The following is a 17047-nucleotide window of genomic DNA, read 5'->3' on the forward strand; positions in this document are numbered from 1 at the left end:
CACTGCGCAAAGTGGCTGGGACCTTTAAACTTACTGCTTTATGGCAGCCCGTGTATTAAAAAGAGAGTGTGGCTTAACCCACCACCACCCCCCCCCTCCAGCGATGCTGCCCTACACACTAGACAGAGCCTGGAGCTGCTGCACTGCATATTTCTTACCAGGCCAGAGGATCAGGCGAGAAACATGCAGTTCTCCGCCCGGGTGAGTAAAACTGATCGGATCGACAGCCGGACAGCGATTGCCACCCCGTGAAAGCTCTGGGTCATAATCTAGTCATTACCACACTGCTATTTGTGGGATCTTTCTGTGTACTGTGACTACACTTCAAAAGCACTCCATTGGCTGTAAAGCACTTTAGAACATCCAGTGGTTGTGAAAGCACTATGTAAATGCAAAAGCACTTCTTTCTAAATGTACATCTCATCTGTGATGGTTCCTTCATAGCTTTTTGCTTAGGTTAATGCTTGATGAATATTTCTGGGAGAGGCACATGTTTGCCAGCAATGATTGCGTATGACCCCTCAGCAACCAAACAGCTTGAAAGACACGTTTCAATTCACAGAGCCAAAGCCCTGGCACGGAGACCCGGGTGTGATAGCTTGCTCATGACAGGGCTCAGCTTCCTGCTTTCTGCTGATGTGGGATTTTCTAGTGACAAAGTTATTACTAAAGGAATGGGGGATTGAAGAAGGTGGGACTATTCTCCTTAGAGCAGAGAAGTGAATGGAGACCTGATAGAGGCGTTCAAAATCATGGGTTTTGATAGAGTAAGTAAGGAGAAACTGTTCCCACTTACAGGCGAGTCAGTTATCAGAAGACGCTAATTTAAGATCATTGGCAAAAGAACACGAGGAGAATTGTCTTTCCGCAATGTGTAATGATCTGGAATGTGCTGCTTAAAAGTGGAAGCAGATTCAATAGTAATTTTCAAAAGGGAATTGAATAAACACTTGAAAATGTCAAATTTGCAGGGTCCTAGGAAAAGAATGCAGGAGGGGGACTGATCTGATAGCTCTTCGTAGCGAGCTGACACAGGCACTGTGGGCCGAATGGCCTCACTCTAGGCTGTGTGCTTCTATGATAAAGGTGTGCATATCTTGAAGGTGCTGCACACCTACTGCCACCCCCACTCCACCCTTGGAGCGCCAGCTCCTCCTCATCCATGCCGGATTCTTTCAAGCATTTGTGATATATATAGGCACTTGTAATGAAACCTGTCTGTATGATCCACTTTCAAGGGTAAATTCACAGGATGTTATAACGGCAACTTCCATTTATATAAAACTTTTAGTGCAATAAAAAGGCCCATGGTGCTTTGCAAAGGCATAAGGAAAAAATAGTTCCTATGCCAAGGGAACTTTAGTGGTTGTATGAACGTGTACGTATAAGTTGTTTTTAGGATGCTGTGTGACGGTCATGTTTCCTTGCGCTATGCATACCAGTGTACCAGCTTATTTCTTGTTTAGCAGTCAAATATGTTCCCAGCTGAAAGGATTTTGTAAGGAACATTCCTCCAAGCTCTCCCAAGGATCAGTTTGGAATTCCATTGGACTACATATTGCATATCCAGGCATTCCTATTCCACTGTCAGGTTTCCCTGTGGTATTCCGACTTTGGTGCACTTGTCACATGTCCGTGGGCCAGTGCAGGCAAAGGTCTGGCATTGGCTTTTCTTTTAACTTCTACACATCTTTCATTCATTTACTAAGAGTTTGGTGTGAAACAGTCACCTACACCCATTTCCACAAGTGCATAACTGTGCCTTATGGACCTGGAAAGTCCCAGGTCTGACCCCACTCTGTACTCAGTTAGCTGATTCGAGCTGGTGCTGAAGTGTACTTTTTTTTTGCTCATTCTTGGGACATGAGGAATTATTGCTCATCCTTGAAGAAGATGGTGAGTCATGTTCTTCAACCATGAGTCCATCAGGTGTTAATTCCCAGTGGTTTTATACAGCTGAGTGGCATGTAAGAGGGAAGTTACTAGTCAGCCACATTGCTGTGGGTCTGAAGTCACATACAGTATAGGCCAGTCCAAGTAAGGACAGCAGATTTTCTCCCCTGAAGGGCGTTAATGAACCCGATGGGTTTTGACAACAATGTGGTACTTTCATGAATATTATTAACAAGCCTAACATTTTATTCCAGATTTTTTAATTAATGGAATTCAAATTCCCCCAGCTGCTGTGGTGGGATTTGGACCCAAATCTCCAGAGCATTCATCCTCTGGACTACTAAATCCAAAAACATTATCACTATACTATCAAACCCTCTAAGGAGTGGACCAAGACCAAGGCTTATAGCATGCAAAGTCCCCATTCCTGATCGCTATCAGGTGTCACGACTCACTGGGGATAGTGTGCTGTAATATAAGCCCCACTGCTCCATGAGCCACGGCAAATGTGAAAAGTTTGATCAAACCACCAGATTGTCCCAATTCTACCTAACTGTTTAATTTAGGTTAACAGATTACGAGCACCAGGTTTGTAAACTTAATAAGTAAATAACTGTTTATTGAACAAACTGTCATTTACCAGTGACGAAAGAAAGAAATATGAACTGCTAATTTCTGACTCTATAACCTAAACTCTACTCCCTTCTTAAATCCCTATACACACACATACAAGACACACAAAAACATGGATTTTAAGAGTGGGATAAAACAGTTCAATAGCACCAATTCCGGAGTACAGGATTTGTTGGGTTGATTTTGATTAATGTCTTCCAAATTCATTTCCATTTTTGTTGATGACACGAGGTGGTCTTCCAGCACTTTCATTCTTTAGTTCACTGGTTCAGCACTTGCCTTTCAATGTCTCTAACAGTGATTTTTCCCCTTGCCTCTTGACAGGGGTTTTCAGAGAGAGAGAGAGAGCAGGTTATAGAGATATGAGGGGATAAAGCCAGCTAGTTATTATTGTAGGATTACTGGAATCTTACACACACAGGAGAGAGAGGTTTTAGGTCTTTTCCTTTCAGGCTAGGAACTATTCTGCTACACTGCTCACACAAACCCTGGTCACCTGGTCAGGAGCCAATTAAAACGTTGTTACCAGTCAGCTCCCTTGGTCCAGGACTCCTTTCCAGCACCATCCTGTCTTTCATGGCACATTCTGTTCCAGGACTGCAACATGGTATTTATCTCTCATCTGATCCAGTGGGCATATCTTTCAGACTGCAGCCATTGTAATTTTAATCTACAATCCAACAGAAAATAAAAAAAAGCTCTTTATAACAAACCAACAGAAATAAAAAGATGTGTTCCTTACACACATGACTGCCGTCCCACCCATGCCCTCACCCCACCCATTGAGATATGCATTCAGTGACACATGATACCCTCCGCTAGCATACCAAGTGATCATCACTTGTGTGTAGCTGACACATTGGGATTCCAGCCCTTGGTTAAATGTTAATGAATAACCTCTAGCCATGCAAGGAGGAATATGGTAGAACACACAGCGCTTCCAAAACCAGAATCTGACAGATTTCCCGGGCAGAATGTAGTCCATCTAACCTGAGAGTTCAGGACAAATAACATCTTTGAATCCTGTTTTCAGACCAGCACAGATTGCCATAATGAGAAGGTTGTTGGATTGCTATTCTGAAAGAATGAAATCAAATGGACTATAGGCACCAGACTATAGGGACCACTTGCTTTGAACCTACTCAGTGATCAGAGTCACCTTACAACTGCTGCGTCGTGACTGAAGTTTTGAAAGCGCTGGAGTGTTTCTGGATGAAGTCAGCCCTTTGCCAATATTTAATCACCTCCCTCCCACAAAGGGAGCCCTGGTGGTTTGATTCAGAACAAAACAACATCCAGTGAACTAGTCACTCAGATCCAGATACAACAGCACGTTGATCATGCCACAACAATTTTAAATGCCAGGAATGCGTATTTAACTCCATCTACTTCATAGTTGCACTGTTTGAGGAAAAGCCAGTACACACTAGGCCCAAACTGCTGCCCAATTGGAGCGCACAATCCAGGCTGAAACATGTAAGTACTGAAGGAGAGGCGCCGTCTTTTGGATGAGAGGTTAAATAAGCCGAAGGACCACATCCCATTGAAAAGGAGCAGGGGACTTCTCCCAGTGTCCTGGTCAATATTTCTCAACAGCCACCATCGAAGCAGATTATCTAATCGTTTATTTGCAAAGCTATTTGTGGGATCTTGCTGTGTATGGATTGGCTGTAGTATTTCCCTAAGTTACAAGTGACTGTGTTTCAAAGGTTAGCTGTGAGGCACTTTGAGAGATTCTGAATTCATGAAAGGTGCATTATAAATGTAGTTCATTTCCTTTCCTTTCTTGAGAAAAGGTAGCCATTGATGAATCCAAGATAATTTGTTGTGTGGGGCAGGATTTTACAGGAGGAGAGAATGAGCAGATAATTGGAGCATCATATTGGAGTTTTAGATTGAGGGAACAGAAATTGGGAGCTGTACGCACAGTTGAACCGAGTGACTGACTGGAACACACACTCTTGAACTGCAGCTGACCTGTAGAGAGTGATATTTTCTACAGGATGCGGAGAACGTCTGATTTTCTTATGTCTCAATGATTTTTGCTTCATTCTCACAAATTTAAGCTCCCATCCACTGCAACATCCAAAAAAGGAATGAGTGTGGGTGTAAGTAGGAATGTAAAGAGAAACCTGTCCCTTGGAGAATATGGACCAATGAGTCAAAGGGGTGAAGGTCTTATCAGAGTTGAGGGAAAATGGAGTGAAAATCTGGCTCACAATCTCGGACAAAGAATGCCAATCTAACTGATGCTCCGACTGGTAATAGCTGAGAGAATGTGCCTTCCCATATCAACCCCTCTGACCATCAAGTATTTGTCGGCATTTCAGTTTTCAGCTATGATTTCTACCCAGAAAGTTGGCTAATTTAAACCAGTTGTCCTGGTGTATCAGGTGAGCACTGTTTCTGGCCCAGGGAAACTGAAACTTCCTCTTTGGGTTCAGTATTTGTCATTCAGCACCTTTTTAAATTTTAAAATAGATCTCGAAGTATTTAGTCTGTAGAGGCTGTTCTCATTCAGTCGAGCTGAGCTTCCTCAAGTGATGCATTTTTGCCCCTGTTAAAACTGATAGTTGACTATGTTCCAGACTACCTGCTGACCACAATTCCTGGTGGATATTAATAAGCATAAGTTTTGGCGATGATTCAAGGACACTTAAGTCTTCTCACCAAATGCCTGCTTCACATGAACTTGAAACATTGAAGGAAAATAATTGTGTAAAGCTAAAGAGAAATCTGACTTCCTTCACATTCCCTTATCGCTTCTCCCCTCCTGTGGGGCAAGGTTCCATGAGGCACCAGAAGCCCTGCCACACCTCATCTAAGGTGCCAGTCTTCATTTGCCAATCTGGACATTGAGTTTGGGCAGCCAGTTTGGTCATGGGGTCGTCATAGCCAAGACTGACTCTGCCCCTACTTGATGCCTTCACAAGAGGAGTCATTGGATCTCCATTGGGTAGAGACCATGACTAACTTCTGCACTCACCAATCCCCTCCCCACATACACTGCCCCCCCACCTCCCCCCACCCCCACCACCACCAACCTCCCGGCCCCCCAGAAAAAACCCTGGCAACTTATCCCGGAAAACTGTTGCTCTGGCTGAGATTGCAAGATGAGGGAGACCATTCAAGCCATCTTGCTTCATCTGTCCAGACTAACCCAAAAGACCCAGCAGAACTCAAAATAATGCTTAAATGTTTCCAGGGCTTTCACCTGTGTTATTCTATTTGGGAATCCATCCCATGTTTTTATCACTGGGAAGAAAAGCTCCAACATCTGCTCTAAAATTATCTGTAACTAGTTTAAACCTGTGTTCCTAATTATCTCACTATCAGGAATTTAACTAAAGTTGCTAAGTGAGATTTCCTGCTTTTTTTAAAAGAAAATTACTTACCTTTTTGCTCACACTCACCGTGTATAGCAGGAAAATATTGTTAACATTGTCCCAATCATTGTAATTTTTTTTTGCTCTGGCACCATTCCCCTTTGGGAATTCCCCCGTACGACCTGTTAGTGAGAGTCAGAGGAGGATCTGTCCACAGAAGTGTTCTGTACCCACCCACACACTGCGCCTGCCGACAGAGGTGAACATACCATGCCCTGGCAAATGCTAAATACCACCTGATTTGAAGCAGCTTTCAAACCAAGGATCCATGTCTGTGGGTCCTTGCGTTTTAGGTTGGCATGGAGTGGTACAAAACCACTCAACACGGTGCTGCAGATAAAGTGGAAAAACTGAGCCCCCCCAAGGGCTCACATTCAGGTGAAATTCAAGTAACAGTGGATTAAGCTGTAGAAACTACCAACAGAATGGAGGTACAGAGTACAAGGCCAAAGAGGCTGTGATGAATTTGTACAAAACATTGGTTAGACCTCAATTATCGTATTGTGTGTAGTTTGGAGCACCCATTGAACACAAGACCCCAAAGCCACAGGGATAATGTTTCTGTGAGTTTGGACTGATTTTTATCTGGCACAGGTTCGCCCAAAATGGTGTAAAAGCTTGAGGAATTTTAAGCGTAGCTAGCATTCATCACAAATTGAGTATCTGCAATTTTTTGCACTGGTTTAAAAAATTTGCACTGAAGACCAGCCCCATCTACAAACCTGGCCATGCCCCTAGATTGTATTAATCACCATGGCCCATTTCCGCTTATTGTAACTCATTGAGGAGGTTCTTAAAGTAAAGCTGTCTCTGTAAGGCTATCAGATCAACCAGGATCTTGTTGAATGGCAGAGCAGGCTCAAGGGGCCCAGCCTACTCCTGCTCCTATTTCGTATGTCCGTATGTAAGGCATAAAGGCAATGAACAGGCAACTTATAAAAGCTTTTAAAAATAAAAATTAAGAATCTAATTTGTGTACACCAAATGAAACATGCAGTTGGTCCTTGAAAGTGTTTTTTTTAAGTTATTTTCAGATATTTAAAATCTCATTACTCAGAGGGTGGTCTTGACAGGTATGAAATATTTTTGCGGTTAAACCCATTTTCAGATGTATTAATAAAACTGCACCAGGTTACCACACTCAAATAGATCAGGAAATATTTTTTGACATGCCGTGGTTCACGGACAGTGTTAACATTTGTGGTCATGCAAATGGGATTGAACAGAAACTTGAACAGTGAATTCACTGTGGAAAACCAGAGCAACTTCAGGTGAATTTGTGTCCAGTTTGCCAATTTGCAGCCAAAGTGGAAACTCTGCCCCATAGCATACACCTGAGACTCACCAGATGATTGGGGAACTGTAATTGTGAGGAAACATGTGCAACTGGAAGTGTGATGACACTGAGGCCAGAGAAAGCTGAGTAGGGTTAATAGAATTTTTTTTTAATTGCAGAGGGCATTAATAGTAAATGGGGAAAGATAATTTCCTTTAGTTACTTCCCACTGTAACAGAGAAGGCTGAGGGATAATTTAATTGCTAGTTTTAGGATTATAAAGGGACTAGATAATGTCACAAGGTCTAGAACTGTAGAAGAAGGAAACACAGGCTGGGTTTGAAATGGGGTAAATTCAGACCTTTTCTGTGGAAATAATGGGCTCCTGAGAGAGAAGTTGGGAGCCGTTGGTACTGATTCATTTAAATGCAAATGACTTCATGCCTGTGTGCAGCATCATGGGACATCCTTCTACATTAAAGTTGCTACCTAAATACAGGTTTGTGTGTTTGTAGCTGACAGATTTGCACTCCAGTTTTGTCAGCTGGCACAGTGGGTTACTGCACGACGTGAATGTGTTCACAACCTCATAGCTGGTACGTGCCTCGTCCTGGATTTGAAGAGTTTCCTCCTTTGTAGGGGATGAAAGGGTGAAGCATTAGGATTCCAGCACTTTATGCAGTTCCCTTGTATCACGGGCTGCCTTATCCTTGAAAACAATGCAGAGAGCAAAAGTCAGGATGTCAGCATGCAGTCTGTAATGGGTGTGCTCGGCACTCACATTCTCGGTGAGGCTTTGATTGCGTAAGGGAGTTGACTTTAATTGGCAGACCCTACTCTATTGTAAATGGCTGACAATGTAAGGGCTCACCCCTTCTGCTTCCCCTTTTTATATTCATTATTTCATTAGGCTTTCATTGCAACAATGGGCTCGCACTGTGCAGCCATTTCAGCTGAGCTGTTGACACTGTATGTGGCCCGTGCAACGTCGACAAGTTCAGATTTCTATCTCTGGCTACTGCCTAATCACCCTTTAGTTGCTCATTACTGGCTACCTGACCCTGCCAGGTGGGTAACCACTGCGATTCGTGATGTGTCTCTGACAAGATCGACCAAGAGGCAGCAAAGCATTGGACTGCTGACTCGACGCCCTCATTTCCAAATTTTGCCTCTGTCCAGCCCACCTCAGTGAGGTCAGGTAAATTCTGCTGTGTTGACTCCCAAACACACACAGCACTGGCCTTGTACCTGGGCCCTGGCAAGAATTTCAAGGTAATTTTGGCTGAAGTTCATTCTGAAAGATACATTTATGTGGGTGTTCCTGTGGCCCCCACAGGCACAGATTTAACTCCGAGTATCACAGGGTCTTGACATGCTTTACTTTCCATTGCAGATTCCCGGAATGTTTGCCTGACAGAGTCCTGTGTCATCGTTGCCAGCACCGTCCTCAAATCCTTGGACCGATCCGTTGATCCATGCCACAATTTCTACAATTATGCCTGTGGCGGCTGGATTAAGGCAAACCCATTGCCCGATGGAAAGCCCAGGTGGGGAACCTTCAACAACCTGTGGGACCACAACCAGGCCATCATGAAGCACCTCCTCGGTAAGTGAGTGCACAAGCACATCAGTCTCCTTATGCAGGGCCTCAAGCTGAGATCCCGTGCATGGGGGCAGCTCATTAGGATGGGAGGGTTGGTTTTGGATTGTTCTAATAAAAAACCACATACCCAATGGGCCAAATGGCCTCTTTCTATACTCTAAGCCTCTGTGTTTCTTGGCAAGTGCGTTTAAGGGAGAAAAGAGAATGAAAATTGTATTAATCAAACTTGTTCTTTCTTGAATAAATTCAACTCTATCATCTGTGCTTCAGCTGCAGGTCAGTGCTGCAGTCATTGCTTTGCCTGGTGGAACAAGGTAATAAATCATTATTTGTGTTTTACCATAAGTTTAACAGTTCAGGTAGATTACATCAATTTCATTTCAGATTCTGGCAGGTGCTGATGTGCAGCCTGCGAGGTTACCAATGGTCTGAGTGAGTTGCTGTAGATTTAGTGGAAGGACATTTTAGCGCATTGCTATGTATGATCAATATCTTTTAGCATTTTGCTATCTCCTCCCAGTGGCCAGGTTCAGAAGAAAGAGCTTGCATTTATATAGCACCTTTCATGACCTTGGGACCTCCCAAAGCACTTTACACCCAATGAAATAGTTTTGAAGTACAGTTACTGCTATGTGTTCTTGTAGCCTTTTGGATCCCCGATGTTGGTAATAATCACATTTTAAGCTTGGAAAAATCAGAACTCTATCTTTAATTTTGCCATGCTCTCATGTACAATAGAAGGACTGGTTCAAACTGCTTCTGTTACACGTCACATCAGTCTCTAGTGCAGCCGTGAAATGCGGCCCCCGGACCACTAGCACATAACAATTATTTCCTAGCTCTTTACGGATATTTACAGATGATACAACAGTATATAACTGTCACTGTTGTCGAAAACAGGGCAACCAATTTGTGAACAGTGAGGCCCCACAAGCAATAATGTGCTAATAAGCAGAATATTTATCTCAGTGATGTTGGTTGAGGGGGGATATTGACCGGGACAGCAGAGATAACTCCCCTGCTCTTCATCAAAATAGTTCTATAAGATCAGTAATGTCCATCTGAGAGGGCCGATAGGCTTAACATCCCATGTAATAGATGACAGTGCAGCATTCCCTCAATACTGCCCAGAGTGTGTCAGCCTTGATTTGGTGCTCAGGTCTTTGGAGTGAGATTTGATCCTACGACCTTCTGATGCTGAGGCACCAGGAATTCAATTCCACCCCATGCCTTTCCCAAGCATCGTAGCTGAGATTGGCTGCTCATGGAGTAGCAAATCAAATCTGCATCCCAACACGCTATGGTGCAAGAGTTTAATACTTGAGCCATGGTTGCGTTCTATTGAAATGAACCTTCTTTTAATATGGTAAACTGTGCTAAGTGTGCTGGCAGTTTCACACCGGATAGAAATGTGCAAACACAGCTGGAGTTGCACATCTGCCCAACAGCTGGAGGAAATTACATGTTTATAAAGCTGAGCTCAGAGAGCCAAGTGGGTTTTTTTAAGTGGAAGTTTCCTTTTGGGATTATTCTTCATTGTGGCTATAAGCCTGCTGAAGTCAGTGCTGTGCCCTAAGTCAGATGTATATGTAGTGTGTGTAACACAGAGCAGCATCATAGATGGAAGGGCTGTTGATGTTCTGTTTGAGTTCTTGGTATATTGGACATCAGAGGGGGGCTTGACCTTAATTCCTGATGTGTGATCCTTGTGCACAAAGCGAGGCACTGAAGCTCAAAATATTCCCCTGTGACATTTAGTTGGCACACGCTTCCGTTTTTTCCCCCCCACCCCCAGCGTACATGGCCAACACTTTTAACCATCCTGTTCAAATAGAAAGCATTGAGCTATTCATGTCAATGTTCACTCAGTGCTGAACCCATTCAGAGTGAGGTTTCTCTCTGGAGTGAGCACTTGGATCATTTAAGGAGCAGAGCTCTCCAATGGAGTTTGCCGCAACAAGAACATTTAGCATTGGACAATCTTAATATTCCCGGTGATTATCTGATGCTCACAGCAAGAGCTTGAAGTTGTAGAGCCATTAATATAGTGAAACATCCCATGGTCCTTCACAGGAGCCGGATGAGAGAAAAATCTGCACCAGGCCAAAGGAGGGAGCCTTTAGGACTGGTGGCCCAAGAGCAAGGTTTTAAGAAGTATCTTAAAGGCAGAGGAATTTAGGGAGCAAATTCCAGACTTCGTGTCTGGAACGTTGTAGACATTGCCAGCAGTGGTGGTCCGATGGAAATCTGGGATTCACAGGAGACAGAGTTGGAGGAATGCAGAGATCTGCAGGCTGAGAGGCTGGAAGGGGTTCGGATGGGGAGGAGAGTGGCCATGGAAGGATTTGAACACGGAATGAAAATTGTAAACTTTGGCTCATGAGCACCTATGTATAATTAGCTGATATAAAAGCAAAATACTGCAGATGCTGGAAATCTGAAACAAAAACAGAAAATGCTGGAAAAACTCAGCAGGTCTGGCAGCATCTGTGGAGAGAAAGACTGAGTTAATGTTTTGAGTTCGTGTGACTTCAGAGCGTATGACTATTCTCTAGAGAAGAGCCATACAGACTGGAAATGTTAACTCTGTTTTTCTCTCCACAGATGCTGTTAGACCTGCTGAGTCTTTCCAGCAATTTTTGTTTTTGTGTATAGGCAGCCTCAGCTTGTCATATTGATAAGTGTTTCGTATTGAAATCCTTTCATACCGCTCCAGTATTGTTAGCTAAATAATTAACAGTGGGCTGCTCCTTATCAATCATTTGCCTATACAAATTATAGATCTTCTGTTTTTAAAATGATTGGAAACATTTGAGTTGAATGGCTGACACTGGTTGTAACGTCCTTATTGTGACATTGGGCTAAGGTCAGCTTGGACAGCACAGGTCCTGATATAAAGGAGAGGCTTACCAACCCTCCAGAATTGGCCTAGAATTTCAAGGAATTAAAGATTAATGTCTCATAGACTCATTGATATTTACAGCTCAGAAGGAGACCATTTGGCCCATCGTGTCCATGCCAGTCAACAAAGACCTGACTATACTGATCCCATTTTCCAATGCTTGGCCCATAGTCCTGGAGGCTATGGCAACGCAAGTGAATGTCTAAATGCCTCTTGAATGTTACCAGAGTTTCTGACTCAACCACCCTTTCAGGCAGTGAGTTCCAGACTCCCACCACCTTCACCCCACCATTGCTGCGAGCAGCCTGGAAGAAAAATCATAGTGGCAGTAAAAACATTTTTTTAATGTTATTTGGATACTTCTATTTATTGTTATAAAAATATTGGACATGGGGACAGGAGGGAGACTGGATGATTTTTGACAACTGGCTAAAGCAGACTTCTCACTTTCTAATTGGTGGAGGAAAGCTGGGCATTGTGATGATGGACATGTTGGCAACCAATGGTGTGCATGTGGGGTGGAGTAGTTACATATATTGAACATACAAATTAGGAGCAGGAGTAGGCCATTTGACCCCTTGAGCCTGCTCCACCATTCAATAAGATCATGGCTGATCTAATTTTAACCTCAACTCCACGTCCCTGCCTCTCCCTGACAACCTTTCACCCCCTTGCTTATCAGGAATCTATCTACCTCTGCCTTAAAAATATTTAAAGACTTTGCTTCCACCACCTTTTGAGGAAGAGAGTTCCAAAGTGTCTCAACCGTCTGAGAGAAAATTTCCTCATCTGCCTTAACTGAGCAACTCCTTATTTTTAAAAATGACCCTGAGTTCTAGATTCTCCCACAGGAAACATCTTTTCCACATCGACCCTGTCAAGACCCCTCACGATCTTGTATGTTTCAATCAAGTTGCCTCTTACTCTCTAAACTCCAGTGGATACAAGCCTAGCCTGTCTAGCCTTTCCTCATAAGACAACCTGCCCATTCCTGGTTTAGTCTAATAAACCTTCTCTGAACTGCTTCCAATGCATTTACATTCTAACTTAAATAAGGAGACCAATACTGTACACAGTGCTCCAGATGTGGTCTCGCCAATGCCCTGTACAACGGAAACATTCTATTAGCTTTGCTAATTACTTGCTGCTGCATACTAAACCTTTGCGATTCATGCACAGGGACACCCAAATCCCTCTGTATCTCAGAGCTCTGCAATCTCTGACCATTTAGATAACTTGCCTCTTTTTTATTCATCCTGCCAAAATGGATAACCTCACATTTTCCCACATTATACTCTATTTGCCAGATCTTTGCCCACTCACCTAACCTATCTATGTCCTTTTGTAGCCTCCTTATGTCCTCTTCATGACTTACTTTCCTACCTTTCTTTGTGTCATCAGCAAACTTAGCAACCATATGATCAGCCCCTTCATCCAAATCATTTATAGAAGTTGCAAAAAGCTGGGGCCCCAACACTGATCCCTGTGACACACCACTCGTAACATCCTGCTAACCAGAAAAAGATCCATTTATGCCTAATCTTTGTTTCCCATTAGCTAGCCAATCATCTGTCCATGCCAATATGTTACCCCGTAAACAATGAGCTTTTATTTTCTGCAATAACCTTTGTGGCACCTTATCAAATGCCTTCTGAAAATCTCTAAATACAGTGCACCCTGAGCACATGTGACTTCTTCAAAGAACTTCAATAAATTGGTTAAACATGATTTCTCTTTCACAAAGCCATCTATCTGATTGCCTTGAATTTTTCTAAGTGCCCTGCTATAACATCTTTAATAATAGCTTCTAGCATTTTCCCTATGACCGATGTTAGACCAACTGACCAAAAGTTTCCTGCATTCTCTCTCCCTCCCTTTTTGAATAAAATTGGAGGGAGGAAGTCATATGATGACAAATCCAGGAATATATCCAACCAGAGTTGGCCACCTTAGTCTCTGAACAATATCCTGCAGAAAACTACAAATGTGAAATGGCTTAATCCGAATTTAAGGTTATCTAAAACCTAATAATAGAATTAAAGTCAACTCCCTTATGCAACTTATGGTTCAGATAGCTTTCTGTCTAATAAAAATTCTGACTGGGGGCACAAAATTGTAAAATTAGATTCCCCTGGTGTCACTTGCAGTTTCAGACAGCTGGAATCACATAACTGATTGAGCAAAGCTATGCTCATGGTACTGCACGCTTACCCCTGACCTTCTGATTTAGAAATGGTTCAAATCCCACTCCAGAGGCTTGAGCATTAAACCTATGCTGACACCCCAATACAGTACCAAGGGAGAGTGGCACAGTCAGAGATGCCATCATTCAGATAAGATGTTAAACCAAGGCGCTGTCTGATCCTTCATGTGGACATAAAAGATCCTGTGACATTTTTCGAAGAAGAGCAGGGGAGTTCTGCGAGGTGTAGTGCCTAATGTCTATCCCTCAACCAACATCACTGAAATAACTGATCCAGTCATTTAACTCACTGCTGTTTCTGGGATCTTGCTATGTATAAATTGGTTGCCACATTTCCCTATGTTATGGCAATGATTTAATTTCAAAAATTACTTCATTAGCTGTAAAGTGCTTTGGCGTATGTTATGACACAGCAGTTGGTAAAAGCTGAGTTGCTTAATTCCCAGAGGGAAACTTGAACAACTGTCGTAACCTAAATTCTCAATTGATATGTTTGAGATGCAGATCTGAATTCAGGAATAAAACCACCAAGCCTCAAGAAGGTTTTTTATACAAAACTAAATTAAGATTTATTAATTTAACAACAAATTAAACACATGCACAAGTCTACAAATTGCTTCCATAATAACTTTTAAACATGAAACAACTTTTAGAGTATGAAATAAGGCACATTGATACCAGACGAGCGTGACGACATCAACACACACCCTTGCGATAGTTAGGTCAGCAGGCGCTCACACCAGAGCCAGCAGCGCACCCTCCGACAATTAAAAGGCCTATTAAGGCCATTAATTTAACAATCCTGCTGAATTTTTCACTGCCTGTCCAACCTAACGGTTGGCGGGCAGGCGAAAAGGCCAAGCAGCCTTTGCATTTTTTGGGAAACAACATACATGGGCAGGATGAGGTTTCCTAAAGCAAATAAAAATTTTACACTTGAATTAAAAACATGTCCCTGCTCATGTGACAGAGTCACATGAGGGGGCATGTTTTATGACAATTTTATTTTGTTCATTAGTTTGTTTTAAACAGTGCTTCGTCTCTGAGATTGAAGCGCTCTTTCATGTGTATGCGCAAAGTTTGCACTAGGCCCATTCGCACTCCCACCCCGCCCACACAGGCAGCACCGAGCACCACTGCTCGCATTCCACACTGGGCTGGCTTTAATTGGCCCACCTGTGTAAAATTGTGGTGTGATGTTGATCGTGAGCAGCAGTCAGCTTCCCCCACCCCGGGGTTCGGGGGGGGGGTGGTGGTTGGGGGGGGGTGGTGGGGGGGAGGGGGGGGTGGTGGTTGGGGGGGGCGCGGGGGGGTGCGGGGGGTGTGGGCGTGGGGGCGCAGGGGACGGGGGGGGGGCGGCTGCGGGGCGGATTCTGCCCATAGACTTTAAACAGACACAGGCAAAGCATATTTGACTTCACAAATTCAAAATGAGGTTCCTTGCAATTTGTCCCCTTTGCAAGCACAGTTGTAGCCTTACAGGATGGTTAGATGTTAAATGTCTCTGACTGACACACACAAACTCCTTTCAGTTTATACCTAGCTTCCCCTTTGAATGTAATTTTTCCATTGTATTACTAGGTTTTTAATTTTGCTTCTCCTAGCAATAATCCTTTCATTCCACCAATTTTATTAGTAATATCAACACATTGTTTGATGTCTGTCAGCTAGGTGCAAGATTTTACCAATCTTTTGAATGGCTTATTCAACAAATGCAAATGTGATCTTTATGTTCTACCCTTACTTAACTGTTTACCCAATTAACTTCTCAAACTACTTAAGTCAAAGCACCCAGACTAGCTGGCTTTAATCCAATTATATATTATACACATACATAGACACAGACCCTGCTACAAGTCCAAATTAACAATACTTTCCAATAACATTATAGACATTAATATCTCTTCGTGGCACATATCTGAGCTCATGAAAGGCAGAATGAAAATGTACAATTTTTCTTTCATGGCATCAAAATTTCCTGCCCACTAGAGGTTCATATGTCCAGTTCACCAACTCTTCCAGGTTGACCTGGACTCTCCCGGAATTAACCATCAATCTCCCTGATTTTCTATGAGAAATTCAGGAGGAAACTCAGAGGAATGTTTTCTTCTAGTTCTTTCCATCTGGACTCAAAACTAACCACAAGGTGTTGATACTCCCAGGATGCAACATGGCCCTAGTGCATGTGCACTCCAGTAACACCACACAACAAATAGAGCGATTTCTGGAGCACAGAGGATTATGGATATTGTAGCTACCATAGTTGGCCAGTTGCTGTATTTGGCAACCAGTGGCGGGGAGCAGGGATGTTGGAGACTGCAGGTCCTGTGATGAGTGGCCATGCGTTTATGCAGTTTGCAGTCGCCATCCACAAATTTATTTTATTAAAGAGCTGTTTCAGTAAAACAGTAACAGTGAAGAGCCAGAGAAATATTAAAAAATGAGGTGGCCAGATTACACTGCCATCTGAAGTAGACCCACCTGTGAAACTTGTCTGCTTCATATTGCCAGTGAGTTCGAACGTGCAATGCTGATGAATTTCAAATTTTGCGTTAACATCCCATCATCTGGCTGCTTTCAGTTGAGCATCACTAAATCTGTAGATAAAAGCAAAAGACTTCGGATGCTGGAAATCTGGAACAAAAACAAAAATACCTGGAAAAACTTAATCTGTAGAATTCAGTGGATTATTGTCCAATGGATCCCTGCAATGGATTCCTTTACTAATTTAGCTCCCATTAACTTGCACAATCTGAAAGGCAGGGCTGTGAGTTTTCAGCTAGTTCTCACTGCGAACGACACTCCATACAGGGAGCAACCAATCACAGAATTAGCCCTTGTGAAGCACTATTGTAAACCCATCTGCTAAGGTTTCTCCTGCCCTGAAGCAAACTCCAAGTTTCAAGTGCACATTTGGAACTCTGGGTCTGGCTTTTTTAAATTACCTCCTATTTTAGGAAATGTTATTGATCAGTTCCTGGGGCATGAGCATTTTATTTGTCTGTCCCTAGTTTTTTTGGGGAGGTGACGGTGGGCCTCCTTCAGGAAGCTGCTGCCTTGAACTGTTGCAGGAGTAGTTTGGTTAAAAGAGCAACTTTCTAGAATTCTCCTGCATCATGTGGGACTTGAGTCATGTATACATCAGACCCAG

The 17047-nt window shown here is 43.1% G+C and overlaps 1 protein-coding gene across 5 annotated transcripts in view; it reads left to right on the forward strand.

Annotated features, from left to right (window-relative positions):
* The window catches only part of LOC121288335 (endothelin-converting enzyme 1-like), a 340217-nt gene that overhangs the window by 205163 nt on the left and 118007 nt on the right, over positions 1 to 17047 (forward strand). For all 5 annotated transcript variants that reach the window (XM_041206886.1, XM_041206887.1, XM_041206889.1 and 2 more), the window contains one exon: positions 8582 to 8794. In XM_041206886.1, coding sequence (XP_041062820.1) covers positions 8582 to 8794 — 213 coding nt within the window. The remainder of the gene's footprint in view (positions 1 to 8581; positions 8795 to 17047) is intronic.

The sequence above is a fragment of the Carcharodon carcharias genome, chromosome 15, assembly GCF_017639515.1.
Source record: "Carcharodon carcharias isolate sCarCar2 chromosome 15, sCarCar2.pri, whole genome shotgun sequence".
NCBI lineage: Eukaryota > Metazoa > Chordata > Chondrichthyes > Lamniformes > Lamnidae > Carcharodon > Carcharodon carcharias.